The sequence below is a fragment of the Saccostrea cucullata genome, unplaced genomic scaffold (genome assembly GCF_032062105.1).
Source record: "Saccostrea cucullata isolate Sc308-1 unplaced genomic scaffold, CSIRO_AGI_Scuc_v1 ctg4668, whole genome shotgun sequence".
NCBI classification, from domain to species: Eukaryota; Metazoa; Mollusca; class Bivalvia; order Ostreida; family Ostreidae; genus Saccostrea; species Saccostrea cuccullata.
The window spans coordinates 7473-24048 of NW_026937232.1; the positions used below are offsets into that span (position 1 = coordinate 7473).

General features: G+C 33.1%; 1 protein-coding gene across 1 annotated transcript; it reads right to left on the reverse strand.

Moving 5' to 3' along the window:
* Positions 1 to 620: 620 nt before the first annotated feature.
* Positions 621 to 5791, reverse strand: LOC134247564 (uncharacterized). The gene is made up of 3 exons (XM_062729904.1): positions 5700 to 5791; positions 2749 to 3626; positions 621 to 2144 (listed from the first exon to the last, which is right to left on the reverse strand). Exons 2-3 carry the CDS (start codon positions 3592 to 3594, stop codon positions 1173 to 1175), a joined length of 1818 nt encoding a protein of 605 aa, XP_062585888.1. The 5' UTR covers positions 3595 to 3626; positions 5700 to 5791; the 3' UTR covers positions 621 to 1172.
* Between the last annotated feature and the right edge of the window lie 10785 nt (positions 5792 to 16576).

The following is a 16576-nucleotide window of genomic DNA, read 5'->3' on the forward strand; positions in this document are numbered from 1 at the left end:
CGAATGAAAATGAGAACTGAACGATAAGTGAACGATGAACGCAAGGTGAACCCAAAGTAAACGAAACGAAGAGCGAACGGTGAACGTTTTGTGAACGGTGTACGCAAACGCACGGTGAACGGTGGACGCAAAACCGGGAACGGAGAGCGAACGGTGAACGCACGCTGAACGAACGGTGAGCGAACGGAAAAACGGGAAAGTAGAACGTTTCAGGGACTGTATCACACTTTTACATATTTTTTTTGTATATCTACCCAAGAGATTTCTTTTTCAGTCAAATATATGAAAGTTATTATTAAAAGTCGAATTTTGAAATTTCAAAATTGTTTACCATCTAGGTTTATCTAGTTCTTAATTACACAGCTTATTTTTTCGACGAATAATATCTCTAAAATTGCCATACTGCGGTATAAATACATATCGATGCAGATAACATTAATTGTTAAAAAATAGCAATATTTAGATTGCTAGTATGTTTCCTTTGATGATCTGTGATCAGTTTTAGTATTATATCCATGGACGTCTACGAACATATAAACGAGTCATGTGTCATAACAATATATACAAATTTTCGAGCGCCTAATTACATAAATTATAAAGCTAAGAAAAAAAAATAACAATGAAGTTGTATCCTTTAATAAAGAAATCATTAATTATGCTATATACACATCATATATCATAAATCCCTCCCACTCTTACTTTATTTATTTCTCGATTCTTCAGCCTTATCCCAATTTTAATCCCTTACCCATGGAAGAAATTGCCCTTTCGTTGAGACACTTGCTTTAAATGATAATGCTGAACAGTTAAAGATGTGGTGCTTTTACTCACAATTCTTTATAATGTGATTATTAGAAGAAAAAAAACAATGATTATGTTAAACAAATACTTCTAATTTTATCTCATACACGTAAAATTTGTTTCTGTTCTAACTTTCTTGTACACAAACCTTTGTCAGCATGTTTATGAGAACATTCTATGGAAGACATTAATTGAATACCGTATATCCTGCTGATAAAAAGACAATCATAGATTAACACAACATTGCATGTATTATACATGTATTATACATGTATTAACCGCACAGGTTGGCTATTTTTAAGGAAATGTCTACTTGTCATGCCCATGACCAATGGCCTTTGCCTAAAGAGTCGAACTTGTCGACTTTGAAGTTACATAGTTTCATCCCTTGGCAGCAGAAGACCAGAAGCTTCAGAAGAGAACCCGCTAATAGGAACTGCCGGTCCTATAGGTACAGTACTGTCACCCTCTAGAGAACCAACGGGTTGAACAGCAGGCTTAGATACATGTATGTCACCGTCGTTGTAATCTAAATCAGAAATGGAGCCTGCGGTTGATTGGGATAGGATCGTTCCATCCAAGGAATTCATAAAGTTCATAGCATCATTGCTTGTACCACGTACATTTAGTTTAGGTGGCATTTCATTAATATCCGCTGTAGCAACAGAGTCAATATTTGGCATCTGTAGACTTTGAAGTCTCTCCAAAAGTCCAGCACTTGCTTGTTGCAACCTATCAATTTCTGACTGAATAAATGTCAGCTTTTCATCTGGGGTCAGCAATTGGCCTCCGATTGAACCCGAACCCATAAAATCTGGTATTGGCGAAGCCTCCGGTGTCACCATTGGCAGCTGTTGACTAAAAGCTCGTGGGGTTCCAATACCCAGATACTTGCGGATGGCGTCCTGAATCTGCTTTAAAACTCCGTAATTATCACGTATTTGTATATCTGTGTTTTCCAACAAAATTCGGTAATTCTCATCAGTTAGATTTCCTCTAGAAAAAAATTCATCTAATGCCTCTCGGCGACGCATCAGAAGTTTCACGTCGTCAATAAGTTTTGCTTCGTGTTCTCTGAACGCAGCAAGATCAAGATCTATTGATTCAGGTAATATACCGTTCACTACCACTGGTGTTGGATTCTTGAAAAATTCAGACATTGGTGGAAACACTGGGATAGGTATTTTTTGTTTGGGTTGCGTTGTGTTCAAACCAACAGGGCCAGAATTCAAAACATCAGCATTTCGTGGGGCATCAGATCGAGCAGACGATATAGGCCTTTGTCGGGCTTCAGATGGAAAACCTTCACCTCCAGCAATGCGCTTGAAATCAATTGTCACGGTCTGTAATAATGAAAAAGAATACATGTTGAAACCGGTTGTTGAGTCAGATAGAAAGAAAAACACTTCTAATCACGTTGACTTGTTTATCTAGACTGATCATTTGAAACACTGCATAACATTGACGTTACCATGACGTCATAATTAAGATGACGTAATAATAGAAACATTTACTTAATGTCACATGCACTTTAACGTCACATATAAGAAGATTATCATCAACACCGGTTTAGAAGATTTTCACGATTTGAACCTTTTTTTCCGATTACTTATTGATTTGTTTTTATTTCATCTTTTAAAAGATTTATTTGTGACAATTTTTTATTATTATTTTTTTTATATTTTATCAATTATTGTTTGCTATTGTGCAGTCAAAATCCTTTTAAAAAAAAGTATTACGTCTCTTATTATTTAGTCCTTTTTATTAAAGATATAGTTTTTTGGAATGTAATAACCTCCTTTATCAAGAACGAGAAAAAAATGATAACTTTACATCTGTTTGTTGATTGAGGTTTCCTACTGAATCATTTTATACACATTAAATATAATAAGAAATATGCATCAGCGTTAAGGAATGAAGGTAGAGGGAGATAGAAAAGGGACTAGCCTCGTTTTTGCCGGTATCAGGGTTATACACAATCTTTGTAATTTTTGGATTCCCGCCATTTATGAAAGCATAAAACATCGATTCAAACTCCGCCACTGAGATTTTAAACCTCTGCATTATGTCCTTCAGGTTTTTGGTGTACTCGATACTGTAATTGGAAACATTCCCGCCATAATTGTCTAAGGAAGAAGGAACGACAGGAGGGGCGGAATCGGCAGATGTAGGAACCACCGATGGTAAAGGGGAGTTTAGGATACGAGGTCTTGTCGGAAGTGGAGAGTCGAAGGGAGGAAGTCCTGAAGATGGTAGAGATTCGAATTGACTGGGATCTGTGGGTGCTAGAGAATCGAAAGTCGGGGGTTCCGTTTGTGGTATACGGTCTAATTGAGGGGGTCCCCCGGATGGTAAAGAGTCGAACTGAGGACGATCTATTGTGGGTATTGAGTCGAATTGTGGTGGTTCTATCGGTGATAGTCGATCAAGTTGGGGAGGTTCCCTGGTTGGTATGTTGACGAACTGAGGTGGTTCCGTTGGTGGTAGACGATCAAATTGGGGAGGTTCCCTGGGTGGTAAAGAGTCGAATGAAAGAGGTTCAGTAGGCGGTAGAGGATCAAGTTGGGGACGACCCATTGGCGGTAGAGAATCGAACTGAGGAGCTTCTGTTGGTGGAAGGGAATCGAATGAAGAAGATCCTGTAGGAGGAAGAGAGTAAAGGGCACGAGGCTCGCTCTTAGAGTCGTAGCTCGGAGGGTCTGTTGGAGTAGGAGGGATGTCTAACGTTGAATTTTGCGACGATGAAATCTGAATTAGAAATGCCAATACAATTGCCTCCGAAAATTTGAACATGTTGGTAGATCTTGCCTTAGAATGATCTATATCTGAAATGAAATAGAAATACATACTGATAATTATTGTACGGCATGAGTATTTTTTTAAGTTTTCATGAAAGAAAGTGGTACACGTCATTTCAGAATATTGCATCCTTTCTTCAAGTCAATGATAAATAATTTCAAGTAATTAAAACGTTGATAATAATTCTTTGAAAAAAAAAATATTAGTTTCATATTTAAGTTACTGTACTATGAATATTTCCATATATTCATAGTATAAGGATAAATATTCAAGCAAATATCCTTTTATGGAAATAGCCATTCGAGCCAATTTCTTACTTATTTATTATTTAGAAATTTGATATTTGCATCATATTAACCATTTATTTTTTTTCTGAAGACCAATTGTGGTTGACAAATTAGTCAACACAGATTTGATTTCTGGATCCCCACGTGACTGAAAACATTCCAAACGTAAATAAATCAATTCTTTTCCATTATTGGGACATAGGATTCAAATGTACCTGATATCAATTTGACCAGGTAATATATAACATAATTAAAAAAAACCTATTTTTAGCAAAAAGGTCACAGTCAAATTCACAAGGTCATTGACCTTGGTGTCATTTGAAAGAAATAAATTAGTGGAGTTTGCATACTAAATATGCGGTCTTTATCTTCTATGTTTCAAACGTTATGGCAAAGGTACGAAAATAATATTTTAGCATACAAGTCACAGTCAAGGTCACAAGGTCATTGACCTTGATTTCATTTGAAAGGGCCTAATCAGTGGAGTATTCATATCAAATATGAAGTCCCTATCTTTCACGGTTCAAAAGTTATGACGAAGGTTAAAGTTTGCAGACAAACAAACAAACAAACAGACAGACAGACAGGACAAAACAATATACTCCCTGGATCTATCTATCCGGGTGCATAATTACATATTCAAAAATGTATTTTTAACTAATTGAATGTACCTGTTTCTCAAATGTCTTAACCTCCAATTTTGATACACTCTATTTTTAAAAAATCAAATGATTACGATTGTATATAGCATATTTATTCATCAAATATGGAGAAAAATATGTGTACATCAAAACATTTTTTTCAAATGATGCCTTGTAAAACAAATGCCTAAATATTTAGGGGTTTTTTTTTTTGAAATACAGATTTTCATACAAAAAGATGTTAAACGATTTATTTTTTTTTCCATTCATTTTTTATGTTTTTTTTCAAAAAGAGAAAAGATATTTTTTCGCAAGAATATTTCATTTTTTTGTAAGTTAATATTTGGAAAATAGATATTCAAATTATTGTAAAACTTTCATACACATGCATATTTTAAAAGAAAGTGGGTCTGAGCACCATATATATTGACCACATTAACCCTCCTTCCTTCCTTATTAGTTTGACCCCGAATGTCATTAGACCAAATTTGGTGCCATTTTTTGTATTTGATTGGTTTTGTGTTTAGGATTACAACCAATGTGATGCTTTAATGTATATTCATGCATCTTTTAAATATTTAACTAGCCTTATTATGATGCATATTATTTATATCAAACGAGTTTTACAAGTGAAATATGAAAATATAACGAAGAGTACTCAAAGTCAAAGTCAGTATCAGAGGTTTGGTAGGATGCCACATGGAAATCAGAATCCCCTTTTGACCGAACACACTCGATGTCTTCTCCTTGTCATGATCGGATAAAAGGGAAAAAAATCTGTAGAAATAAGGGCCTAAAATTTAAAAGGTAATTGACAGAATGACAAATTTAATAGTTGACAAGATCATTGTATCGGCCATAGACTTTGCAAAATATTTACTTTAAACGAGATTGTTGAAATTCTGGTTTCATCAACTTGTTTGTCAATAGCTTAATTTTATCAAAATGATATCAAAAAATATATTTGCAAGGATTCTATCGTTGTTTTATACTTTTTTTGCTAATTACATGGCAATATCGATTTGTTTGTGACAGATCTGTAATATTTGACCGGATTGTGTTCTTTGGTGATCACATTGAAGAGAAACACTTGATTATTAGTAAAGAGGGGAACGCAGTACTTGTAGTAAAGAGAAACGCAGTAATGTGTTAAGAAAATAACATAACTTACCTTAAGATAAGGTTCCTTGTCTTTGTCTTAACAAACCAAAAGCAGATCTTTTAAATTTGAGGTTATTTATCAAGTAAGCACACACTGTAAATTGCTTGCAATGTTGCCCAAAAAGACTTGAAAGACGATTAATTGACACACAAGTGTTCCTAACCTCCGCATATCAATAATGTTTCTTCATTAGTGTAAACAATCAATTTTGGTTTTTTATGTAAATGATACAATGTTTACTGGTTATCTGGTTTTAATGTGATGTTTGTAAATTGTTTTAAATTTGCATTCATTATGTGGATACACTAAGTGCATGTTTGAGACCATCAATAAATTAGTTTGCTTTTCATGAAAAAGGAAAAAGATGGACTCATTAGCTTATTTAGATGACATTTAGATTTAAAACTGTTCAGATGATTTATATAAATAATTCAGAGTCTGTTACAGCATGAAGGGTCTTTTTTTAAAGAAAAAAAAATATTGCTTTCAACATTTCATTATTATCAATTTCAACAGGTTTTTGATAAAATGTGAAACCAGGCTATAGGTGATATTTAAAAAAATGGTGAGACTTAAGCAGCACAATCTATTTGTTATGAAGAAAACACAAAAAATATTAAGTGTAACACACACTTTTCAAAAAAGATTTAACTATCTCTTAAAATGACTTGTGACCGTTTTAAGACAGCAAAATGTAGTGCAATCCTCAAATTATTTTCATACATGTTTTATTCATCTTTTTTCACTAATTAGACCTTTTCTCTATCTTTTCAAACAAACCATGAACATAAACATGTCTGCATCTGTTCATAAAATATACACAAATCATATAACTTACTGTGAAATATTTAACGCTAATGGGGGAGTAATGTTCTTGAATTTTAAGGGTCAACCATATTCACCGAATAACATCACAACTAAAAATTATTTTGTCAACAAACGTGTATATGCAATGTCATGTATTCATTGAATCTTTTGTATACTTGAGTAACCCACAATAATACGCACTAACGAGCCAACGAAATTTTGCTTAACCATGAACATTGCCCCCCCCCCTTCACTATCTCCAACTAATTAAAATGAATCCAATGTACAATAAATGAATGTTTCACAATATATGAAGAAGCACAAACATGATTTGTCATCAAAAATACAATCTGCCTATTCAATATATGTTATATACATGGATAATTGTTAACAACGAAATAAGCGAAATTTAATCCCCCACGAATATATGTGCTTTTACAGTAGTTGCTTTATGATATCGATAAAGAAAATATCTCTATGAATATAATTTAGCGAGAAACTCCTTGTTGATGAGTAAGTAAACATTTGTATGAAAATAATTAGTTAAGCTCTCTTTTAAAGGTGTTAAGAAGACAAGATGTATTAACTTTGTGAAACACTTTGCCCCCGATGGCAACAAAGTTCTGGAGTTGGACGTCAACTGAAGTGGTATTTCAAATATAAGTCAAAGGTTACAGTAGAGGTAACATGATCAAAAATTTCTGTACCAATGGAAAGGTCTTGTCATAATGAACACTCGTAAAATATTCAAGCCTTACCCTTGACAGCGAAATGGTTATAAGCTAGGTTAAAGTTGACGACAGACAGACAGACAAACAGACAGAAAGGACAAAAACAATATACTCCCGGGATCTAGGGGCATAAAAATCTCTTTGACAATGAATAACTTCAAATCTATTGTCACTTCTCTATGCAAGTAATAAATACTTTTCTTCCTTATAAAGAAAATGTAAGAGGTTAAATTTCAAGTGTTACCTAATTAGCATGAATAATCATGTGAGTAGATCCATGGTATATGTAGACAATAATTCACGTATTTGCATAAACCGTGTGTTTTCTAGGACATATATGCTTGTTGCAAAGGGCAGTATAAAATTCATTGTATAGGAGTTTTATTTTGAGGAACAGGTCTCTATGGAAATATTTTGTCGAAATAATGATATTGTTTTGTTAATATTTTCTAAAGTGTGAACTTAATGATGGTAAAAGACGACTATTTTTTAAAATGTCATTTAACAATCCTGTACAGAAAGAATTTCCTTGACTCTAACTAATCAAGAAAGATAATTGAAATTATGGAAATAGCGAACATGAACAGTATTCAAGCTCAAAAGTTCATTACCGTCTCACACATGGGAATAATTTTACTATATGTTACTACATAGCTTTAATTAAATTAATCAAGTAACTAGACTCTCAGCAGATAATTCATGAAAGAGAAAATAAAGATTAATGCTGAGACAAAAATTTGAGATCAGAAAAAATACGCCTTATGTGGCTTTTAAGAAAGAAAATTAAGAGTAAACATACCTATCCCGAAATACACGTGTGTTTCACATGTTGACAAACAGTTTACACACCATCTAGGAAGTTGCATCATGCGCACCTAAAAAAACGAGTTCACTATAATTCAGCGGCACACTTCTGCTAAAAATATGATATTCCTAGTATATGAGTGGAAAACTAAAACTATAGACCTAAAAAAAGTTTCCGAAAATGAAAAAAGAAAAAGAAATTGTCTCTACCTATACAGAACTTCAATTGAATAAGTTCGTTTGATTGGCTATTTCCTTGCGTAAGACCTTTAAGACAACTAAAAGTTAATGAAATTAAATGAAATTTGCACAAAATGTCTCTTAGATATTCCTCTTTTATATACTAGTGCATCAAAATTTATCTTTGTCCTGGAGGGATGGAAAATAAGAGATAACTCTTCCTAACAGATAATTGAATCTTACGCTAAATTTCTGTACAAATTAATCTACAGTATATGAATTTCAAAACTTAAAAAATCTAACGAGTGAATTATGGAGAGAAAAAAAAAATGGAATGAAATGTTGGGTTTTTTGGCTTTCTGCTTAGACGTTTTTTCAGCTCTAATTAATAAGCTCTGGTTAGCTAAGAAATAGGGAGTTTACTGATTTATGAGGAATTAATTAGCAAAAAAATTGAAAATTTTAATTCTAAAACAAAGTCAGAGAATGAAAAAAATGGTGCCAAAAGAGACTTCAATAATGTACCTTGAAGTTTGATAACAGTGATCACTAATTAATGGTTGGTGATTAGGATAAGGGGTACTTCAGCAGTGGGGTGATGAGGTTTTTCTATCAGTCATCAAAGAATGGAGTTTCTCTTAGAAGAACAGGCAGTTCTAAAATAAATAAACAACACAAACGTTTACAATACTTACAAATGTGCACCACATACAATAGCATATTCTTAGAAAAAGTATACAAATGTACAGTTAGATAATAATCATGTCAAAAAGGGACCATGCCCGGTATAATAATACCACCTTCAGTGCCATTGGAAAAACCCCATTCCAAACTGCCACCCAAGTGACTTATACCGTAAGTGAAAATGTAACTCAGAGGAAAATGTTTTGGCAGTGTTTTGTGGGAACAAACTATGCAAGAAAGACACACCTACGACGCAAAGGAAAGGAAGTTACCTGCCCAGTACACGAAGTCCGCACTGCAACCATTCCAGCGGAGACCACCATTGGAGATGAGAAGAAATGGGCCACAAATTGTGTCAGGAGTTACAAAGTGATGACCGTCCACTCGTCATATCCCATTTCACCAGTGATGGAGATAGGTCCTGCCGCGTCTGGCGCATCTGAAAAACACGGACATGTGATTGAAAGCCTTGCAATTGAAAGACTTGCGTCACTTCTTTGACTCTCAAAGAAAGCAGACTGCTAAGGTTCCATTCAGTAGTCACATGTTTCCGGAAGAACCAAAGCCATAAGAAAATCGATGCAGAGAAGATTTGCCTTGGAACTGAAGCTTCAATGCAGGACAGAGTACGAGAATTACTATAAACACTACTCTGGAGACTTACCTTTGATGAAGCGGGCTATGTCCACTGCTGTTGGTTCTATCATAAGCTGCTAACAGGGACAGTGCAGAAAGTCCTGTCAACTTTATTCCTTTCCCTGTCATGAACTGTAAAGCAATAAGTGGAAATCTTCAGTGTTGCCAAGTCACTTTGAATTAAACATGAAAGAAGAAGACAAATGTTTGTTAAAAGACAGTATTTTTACTTTAGGACAAGCTAATCTTGATAAAACTAAATATCATACTTGTACCCAAAAATCTGAATCTGTGAATACGGTATATTTAAAATCAAATTCAAAATGTATTACAAGTAGTAGAAATTTTGAAAGTAGAATACAAAAAGTTGTGCACTCAATGAAAAGGGGTCATGGGAACTCCACTTTTGAACTTTGTGAATCTATAGGGGCACCTGTTGTAAAAGGAAGTAAAGTTGTCCATCATCTAAAACAACAACAAAATAGGCAAAATTAAATTAAAATGAAACAAAAACTGTTAAAATATAAATCTCAAAGAAAATACTATAGATCTAAAAGATATCAGCTGTATGATAAAAAATCTAAAGATACTTACAGTAAATCATTAACAGATCCAAAATTAAAAAGGTAATTGAAAGATAGTGAACGGGGGGGGGGGGTCATTGATGCTGTATATCTAAATCAAATGTGTGAAATTTGTATTTAATACATATTTTCCGAATTGTCTTACATGTAATAATTGTTGCTATACATTATTATACACTGAATCTATTGCTATACATTATTATTCAATGAATCTGTTCAACTGTGTAAATGGGGAAATTGTTAATATGTAAATGATGAATAATTATATGTGTAAAATGTGACATTTTCTTATACGAAGGAGTCTGTGTGTGTAAATATGTTATATTTTTTTTTTTTTTATCTATCTCATTCAAATCATTCTAATAAAAAACCAAATCAAAACGGTTTAAATTTACAATACATTTTTGTTTCTACCTGATAAATTTAGTTTTAAAAAAGTAAAATATTTTGTGAAGATTTGAAGAGGGAAGGGGTGAGGGTGCCAAGTAACAGAATAGACATCCTTCCTTTTTAAGCGAGCGTCTACAAGAAATGATCATACATTCAAATTCATCTTGATATATGTTTTTGAATTAATATTTTTTTTACTTGAAGTCCATTTGTATAAAAATTAACATAAATTTTGTGTAATTTATATCAGGCTTTAAAGCAGGCACAGATCCAGGATTTCGTCTAGGCCTGGGGGGGGGGGGGGGGAAGTGTCTAGGAATGGTATACCCAGTCCAAAAAAATGTAACCCAGAAATTAATGTGTTTAGCTGAACTTAGTCTATTACGAATTTAATTTTATAATTTATCGAAAATGTAAGGTAACTCTCAACTTTGTTGGCAGGAAAATTGAGCTGTAGAACATTTCCTGACGTTGGAGATGTTTTATTGTAAAAAGTGTCAAACTCAAAACATATATTAGACGTATGCTGGAAAAAATCATATGTTGAAAATACGTTAAACATATGGTTACCACAAACATATGTTCAACATATGTTTTGAGTCGGCTTATGTTCAACATATATTTTAAACATATGTTCAACATAGGTTTTAAACATATGTTAAACATACCGTGGAAAATTCATATGTTCAACGTATGTTTAACGTATGTTCAACATATGGCTCTCAAAACGTATGGTGAACATACGTTGCAATTTTACCTGTGTAAAATTGTATGTATAGAAAATCTAATGTTAAATGAAGTTATATATATCACTGTAAAAACTGCGTTTAGAAAATAAACACTTCTATTACGTGTTTAGACCTAAACATGTTTAAGATTGTGTTTAACGGCTAAACACTTATGTCTAAGCATGTTTTATATCTAAACGTGTTTAGATGTAAGACGTGTTTAGATTTAAGTGTTTAGAAATTGAACACTTTCTGTGGCATACAGAGTTATCTTCCCGGAAATGACGCGTATATATTTGAACGTTAATAGAGCGGTTATCGAAACAAAGAAAATTCCAATGTAAGCTAAAGAAGTTGGATTAAAGGAAGCGAATCATAACCAAAGTGATAGACAGGAAGGGATTGTGAAATGCATTTGAAAGGCAACATAAGTACAATAAAAGGTCTGTTTACTTTTATTATTTTACATAAATTGACTAGAATGAGAAACGTTGCAATAACACAATTGTAGATCAAGATTTCCTTCTTTTATTTTTGCATTCCTGAAAGCTAGAAAGGAGTTTATATCATAGAATGTCATTGAAAATATCTATATCTGTATCAGTATTAGAATTGTTAAATGGATTTCAATAAAAGTTGCATAATATTAACCAGTTAACTATCAGTCAACAAGGGGCATATTTTTAGTATAATTTCATTTCTTTCTTACAGGACATGGTCCAAATCGAAGCAAAAATACACGTCTCAGAGTAGCTGGTGTCATCTCCAAGTCCACGCAATTGTTGGTACACCTTCAGCACTTCTTGCATTTAAGAGGAAACGGAATTTTGTAAATTATACTGTTCGGTATATTTTTAAACAGCCCCATGACATTCGAATGATGGGAATGGATTCCTTCTGGCAGTTATGGACGAAAACATATGATTGTGTGTTTCTTGTGAAATACTTGCAGGAAATTAAAAAGCTTGATTAATTTTTGTTACAGACATGAGGAATAAGTGTATTCTTGCTGAGCTGATTAATAATGACACAAGCAAACAAAGATATTTATAATTTTTTATCTATATGTATATTGAATTTAAAATTCTTCAAAATAAATCTATGTTTGAATATTCAATAATGTTATGGTATTTCTAGGAAACTTATTTAATAATGTTTTTCTTTCAAAAATATGTTTTCCTCCGATAGTTTATAATTTGAACTATTCTGTTGGATCTAATGTTGTGGAACTAAACATGTTTAGCAACTTAACACTTAAATATTGATGTGTTTAGAAATGAGACGTGTTTAGGGCTAAACGTGTAAAAAAAGTGAAACAAAAAATGTGTTTAGATACAAGTATTTAGGGGTTAAACATGTGTAGCAACTAAACACATGAAGACTAACGTGTTTAGAAATGAGACACGTTTAGAGCTAAACGTGTAAAAAAAAGTGATACAAAAAATGTGTTTAGAATTGTGTTTAGATTCTAAACACTGTTTTTACAGTGTAGTGTTACGTTATTGTTTTAAAACTTTATTTGGAATATAACCCATGGCAAGTAACAATTTAAGGAATGTTTGCTTTTCGAAGCATGTATTTTCATTACTGTTTATAAATAGAGATATAAAAGGATGGAATATTAGACTTTGATCAATTCCATACATAGGCATTTCAACATAATGAATGTGGGGCAAATAGTGGAAGATATCCCGTAAATACTTTTGTCTGATGCCTGACTGTCTATCTATCATATCTGGAAAAATAGTTCTTTATTTAAAGATATAGCTGAATACATAAAAATATTTAAGAATCAAAAGCTAGTTTTGCCTCAAAATGACAGCTTGGACTAAAATTGTGAATATGACTTTAATTTGTACAGTTTATTATCATAAGTAAAATGGCTGTAATTTAATGATATTGACTGTACTTTTTATAGATTCTACTGTCGATGCAATTGAAAGCTGAATACCACATATTAATTAGTCACGTTAGAGTATTCTGAATGCTTTTTTATTTTCCTTTCGTTGCAATCTAAACATTTCATTTTTGTTATCAAAATTATTACAAACTAACAAGAACAGTTTTTTTCACATTCAAAATAGAGGTCACAGTAGCCTAATGTTAGATCTGAAGGCCCGGGTTCGATTCTCGTTCGTGGCACCGTTTCAAACCTAAGTCGTAAACATAGGTAGTAACTGTTCCTTCCCCAAGGGCTCGGCACTGGAAGTGAAAGTCATGGATCTTTCGAATGTGACCTTAAAAACGTATGTCCCGTGTGGCAGTAGGCATCGGTACAATAAGTAACGCTCACTGCTCATTGGCTCAGAGTGCAAAGTATAGGTCTCAATTAAACACCCTTCACTGGCATGGGGACGTCTCTGTATGAATTCTCGAATGGAACTTAACTTAATGAAATATGAATATAATAAACCAATATAAAGCAGAAATACTCATTAGAACAAATCTGGCGAAAAGCGAAAATATTACAGGAGGGATTAGATTTCATGGAGGATTTAGAATTCCCTGTCAATTAATTACATCCTCCATATGTCCACGGTCATAAAAGGGTAAAAGGATAATCTGAAGTTTATTCAGGATAAAAAAAAATGCATATATAACAATTTGTATGAAAAAAAAATTGATTTTTTTCTATATTACAAAATCATTGTATCGAAACATAGACTTTAAACGTGACTTTTAATACACTTTTGAATCATCAACTTATTTGTCAAAAGCTTGCCAACTTTTCAAAATTGCTCGGGTGTAGATCGTGGTCTGGCAAGTGATCTGAGAGATATTAACGACATATACATGTGATAGTTGTAAATTGTTTTATAAATAATGGAAAGTGACATGACAAGAGAGACTTTAAATCGTCATGCTTATTATAAAGTGAGTAGATAATCCATGAAATTGTAGAAATAAGATTGATAAACAGTCACTGTAGTTTTTTTCACATTTAAAGTCATTTGATAATTAAGTCACATTCATTTTTATAGAACACTCGGGGAAAAGAGCAGTGACCGAGAGCTCGTAGGCGCTCATCCGCGAGGCGCCAACGGTCACTAGAAAATATGCCTTTTTCAGACCAATATATTTAAAGGTATCCTTAGAGGATGTAAATGTGTACCTAAGGTTTACCAGTCATCAAAAAATTTGAAACTTTCTTCCCCCTACTCCTTAAGGTCGGTTATAGGAGCGATGCCAAATAAGGATCCACTTTCCTGTAAATAAGCTTACTCCTTAAGGTCGGTTATTGGAGCGACTCCAAAAATGGATCCAGTTTGCTGTAAATAAGAACAGTAGAAAACATTGCTTCTCCTTGTATTTTTTTCTGATAACGCTTTATTCCAAAAACAGAAAAGATTTATTATTTCAAAACGGCACTGAGTAAATAGGAAACAACACAGTACCGGATAAAAAATAGATTTAATAAGAGTCATTAGGGAAAAAATCGTTCTGAGTCTCGCCAATAACAAACTCTCTTGTCTCTCTTGAATAGCGCTAACCATGTTGGTGACAAACATAGGAAAGGTTAAAAGCACGAAACAACCCTTGAAAAGAGAAATCTTTATTACACATCTTCTGTTTCCCAGGGAAGTTTGAAATTTCTCTGTTGCATTCTTCGTGACGCATTTTATGACGTAACAATACTCTACAAAATTTATGAAGATAAGTCCAAAATTCACAACAAGTGACCATTGAAATGATTCCCTGTCAGATAACACAGTTTGTATATGACAGTTGTTTTCCAGAATCGGTAAAGGAATGGCTATTATCCAGGAAAGGAGGCAAGCCACGGTTATGTTGAAATGTGTACAAATATTGGTATACAGAAAAGGAAATCGAAGTGAAATAAACCTATCTGTGTTCATGATGGTGATGGTCAAAGCCCCTAAAGCGTAAAGAGATATGAGGAAAAATCTCTTTGAAAATGCAAATGTCCAGATTCACAAATTTTGTACTTGGAATACATAAAATAGCACCCGAACACATGTCAGATATTGCCATTTGCAATGCAGGCAAGCTGATGGTAAATTTGAGCTTTTTGCTTTTTATAAACACCAGAAACGAAATAAAATTCAAAACAGCAATGCGTAGGCCAAATAAAAACTGGAAAAATCCTAAAGTGAAGTTGTTGAGTTTCCCGATATGTTGACTGTATCTTCCATCATTATACTTTTCTCTTAAAAAATATCTTTGAAATGTCTTTCCAGAGTTCATGAAGGTTCCAGCTTCGGAAAATAAAATTTATACTTTATCCATTTATCCTTTTCCGACCTTTTCGACAAAGAAACATGCAAGATGCAGTATATGCGGTTAAGTTAAATAACCACTAAAAAAAATTTCAGAATTTGTTATCAACAAAAATTAGTTTAGGCATTTGGTTTCATAAATGTATTCGATCCATTTCAAATTTTTTATTGTGTTAATTAAAAATAAATAAACATCCCGGAATCAATTGATACACTTAAACGTCTCGGAATGCTTGATTAACTTCATAGATCTATATAATTGTTAGAAATAAATTCACTGCAAGATCTCCGAGAAAAGCACCACCACCGTGAGATCCCAAGAATTAGATTTCTCTTCTTACGATTAATAATCTACAACTTCTCTCCTGATGATTTTGACGTAGAAAATAATCACTTTAGTTAGATATTGACAATATTCTTAACATAATAAGTCCAGAGATTCTATAATTAATCTCTCTCTCTTTCACTCTCTCGTTAATTTTGATTTCTATATTTTTAACCAATTTATCATGTTCTCAGCACACAAAATCTCGGTTTCAATCTTCTCTAATCGAGCTAGAATAACAGTTCTGTAAATAAGACATCTGAATCATATTTATAACGTGATAAAAAACCATTTATTTCCCTTTATTTCTTTAAATCAAATATTATTAATTGTAAGAAAAACCTACAAAAACAAAATGTTATATCAAAACATAACTTTCAGCTACAATTCAGATTCAACACCAATACACTGGACAAAAACTTAGGTTGCGCTAAAATACGCTTACTATCAGACCCTGCTATGAAAACTAATCCTAGGTTTAACATACTCATTATGAAAAACCACAAAGGATTTAAATTATCCATTGTTATCGACAAAAAGAGACAAAAATGAAAAGTCTACTGAGGAACCACAAGGGTTCATTAGCTCTGCAAAGAAACATGCAAAACATGCACGGTTTATTACAGCTGGTACCAAACAAACCGGAGGAACAAATCAGGAGTTGAATTCCATCCAACTGTAAGCTTAAGTGTCAACGCCAGAGGTACCAGGTGTCCAGAATCTGTTAAAAAAATCAACTTTGAAATTTTTTCAATCGGCAATTAAATCTACGTTGTAAG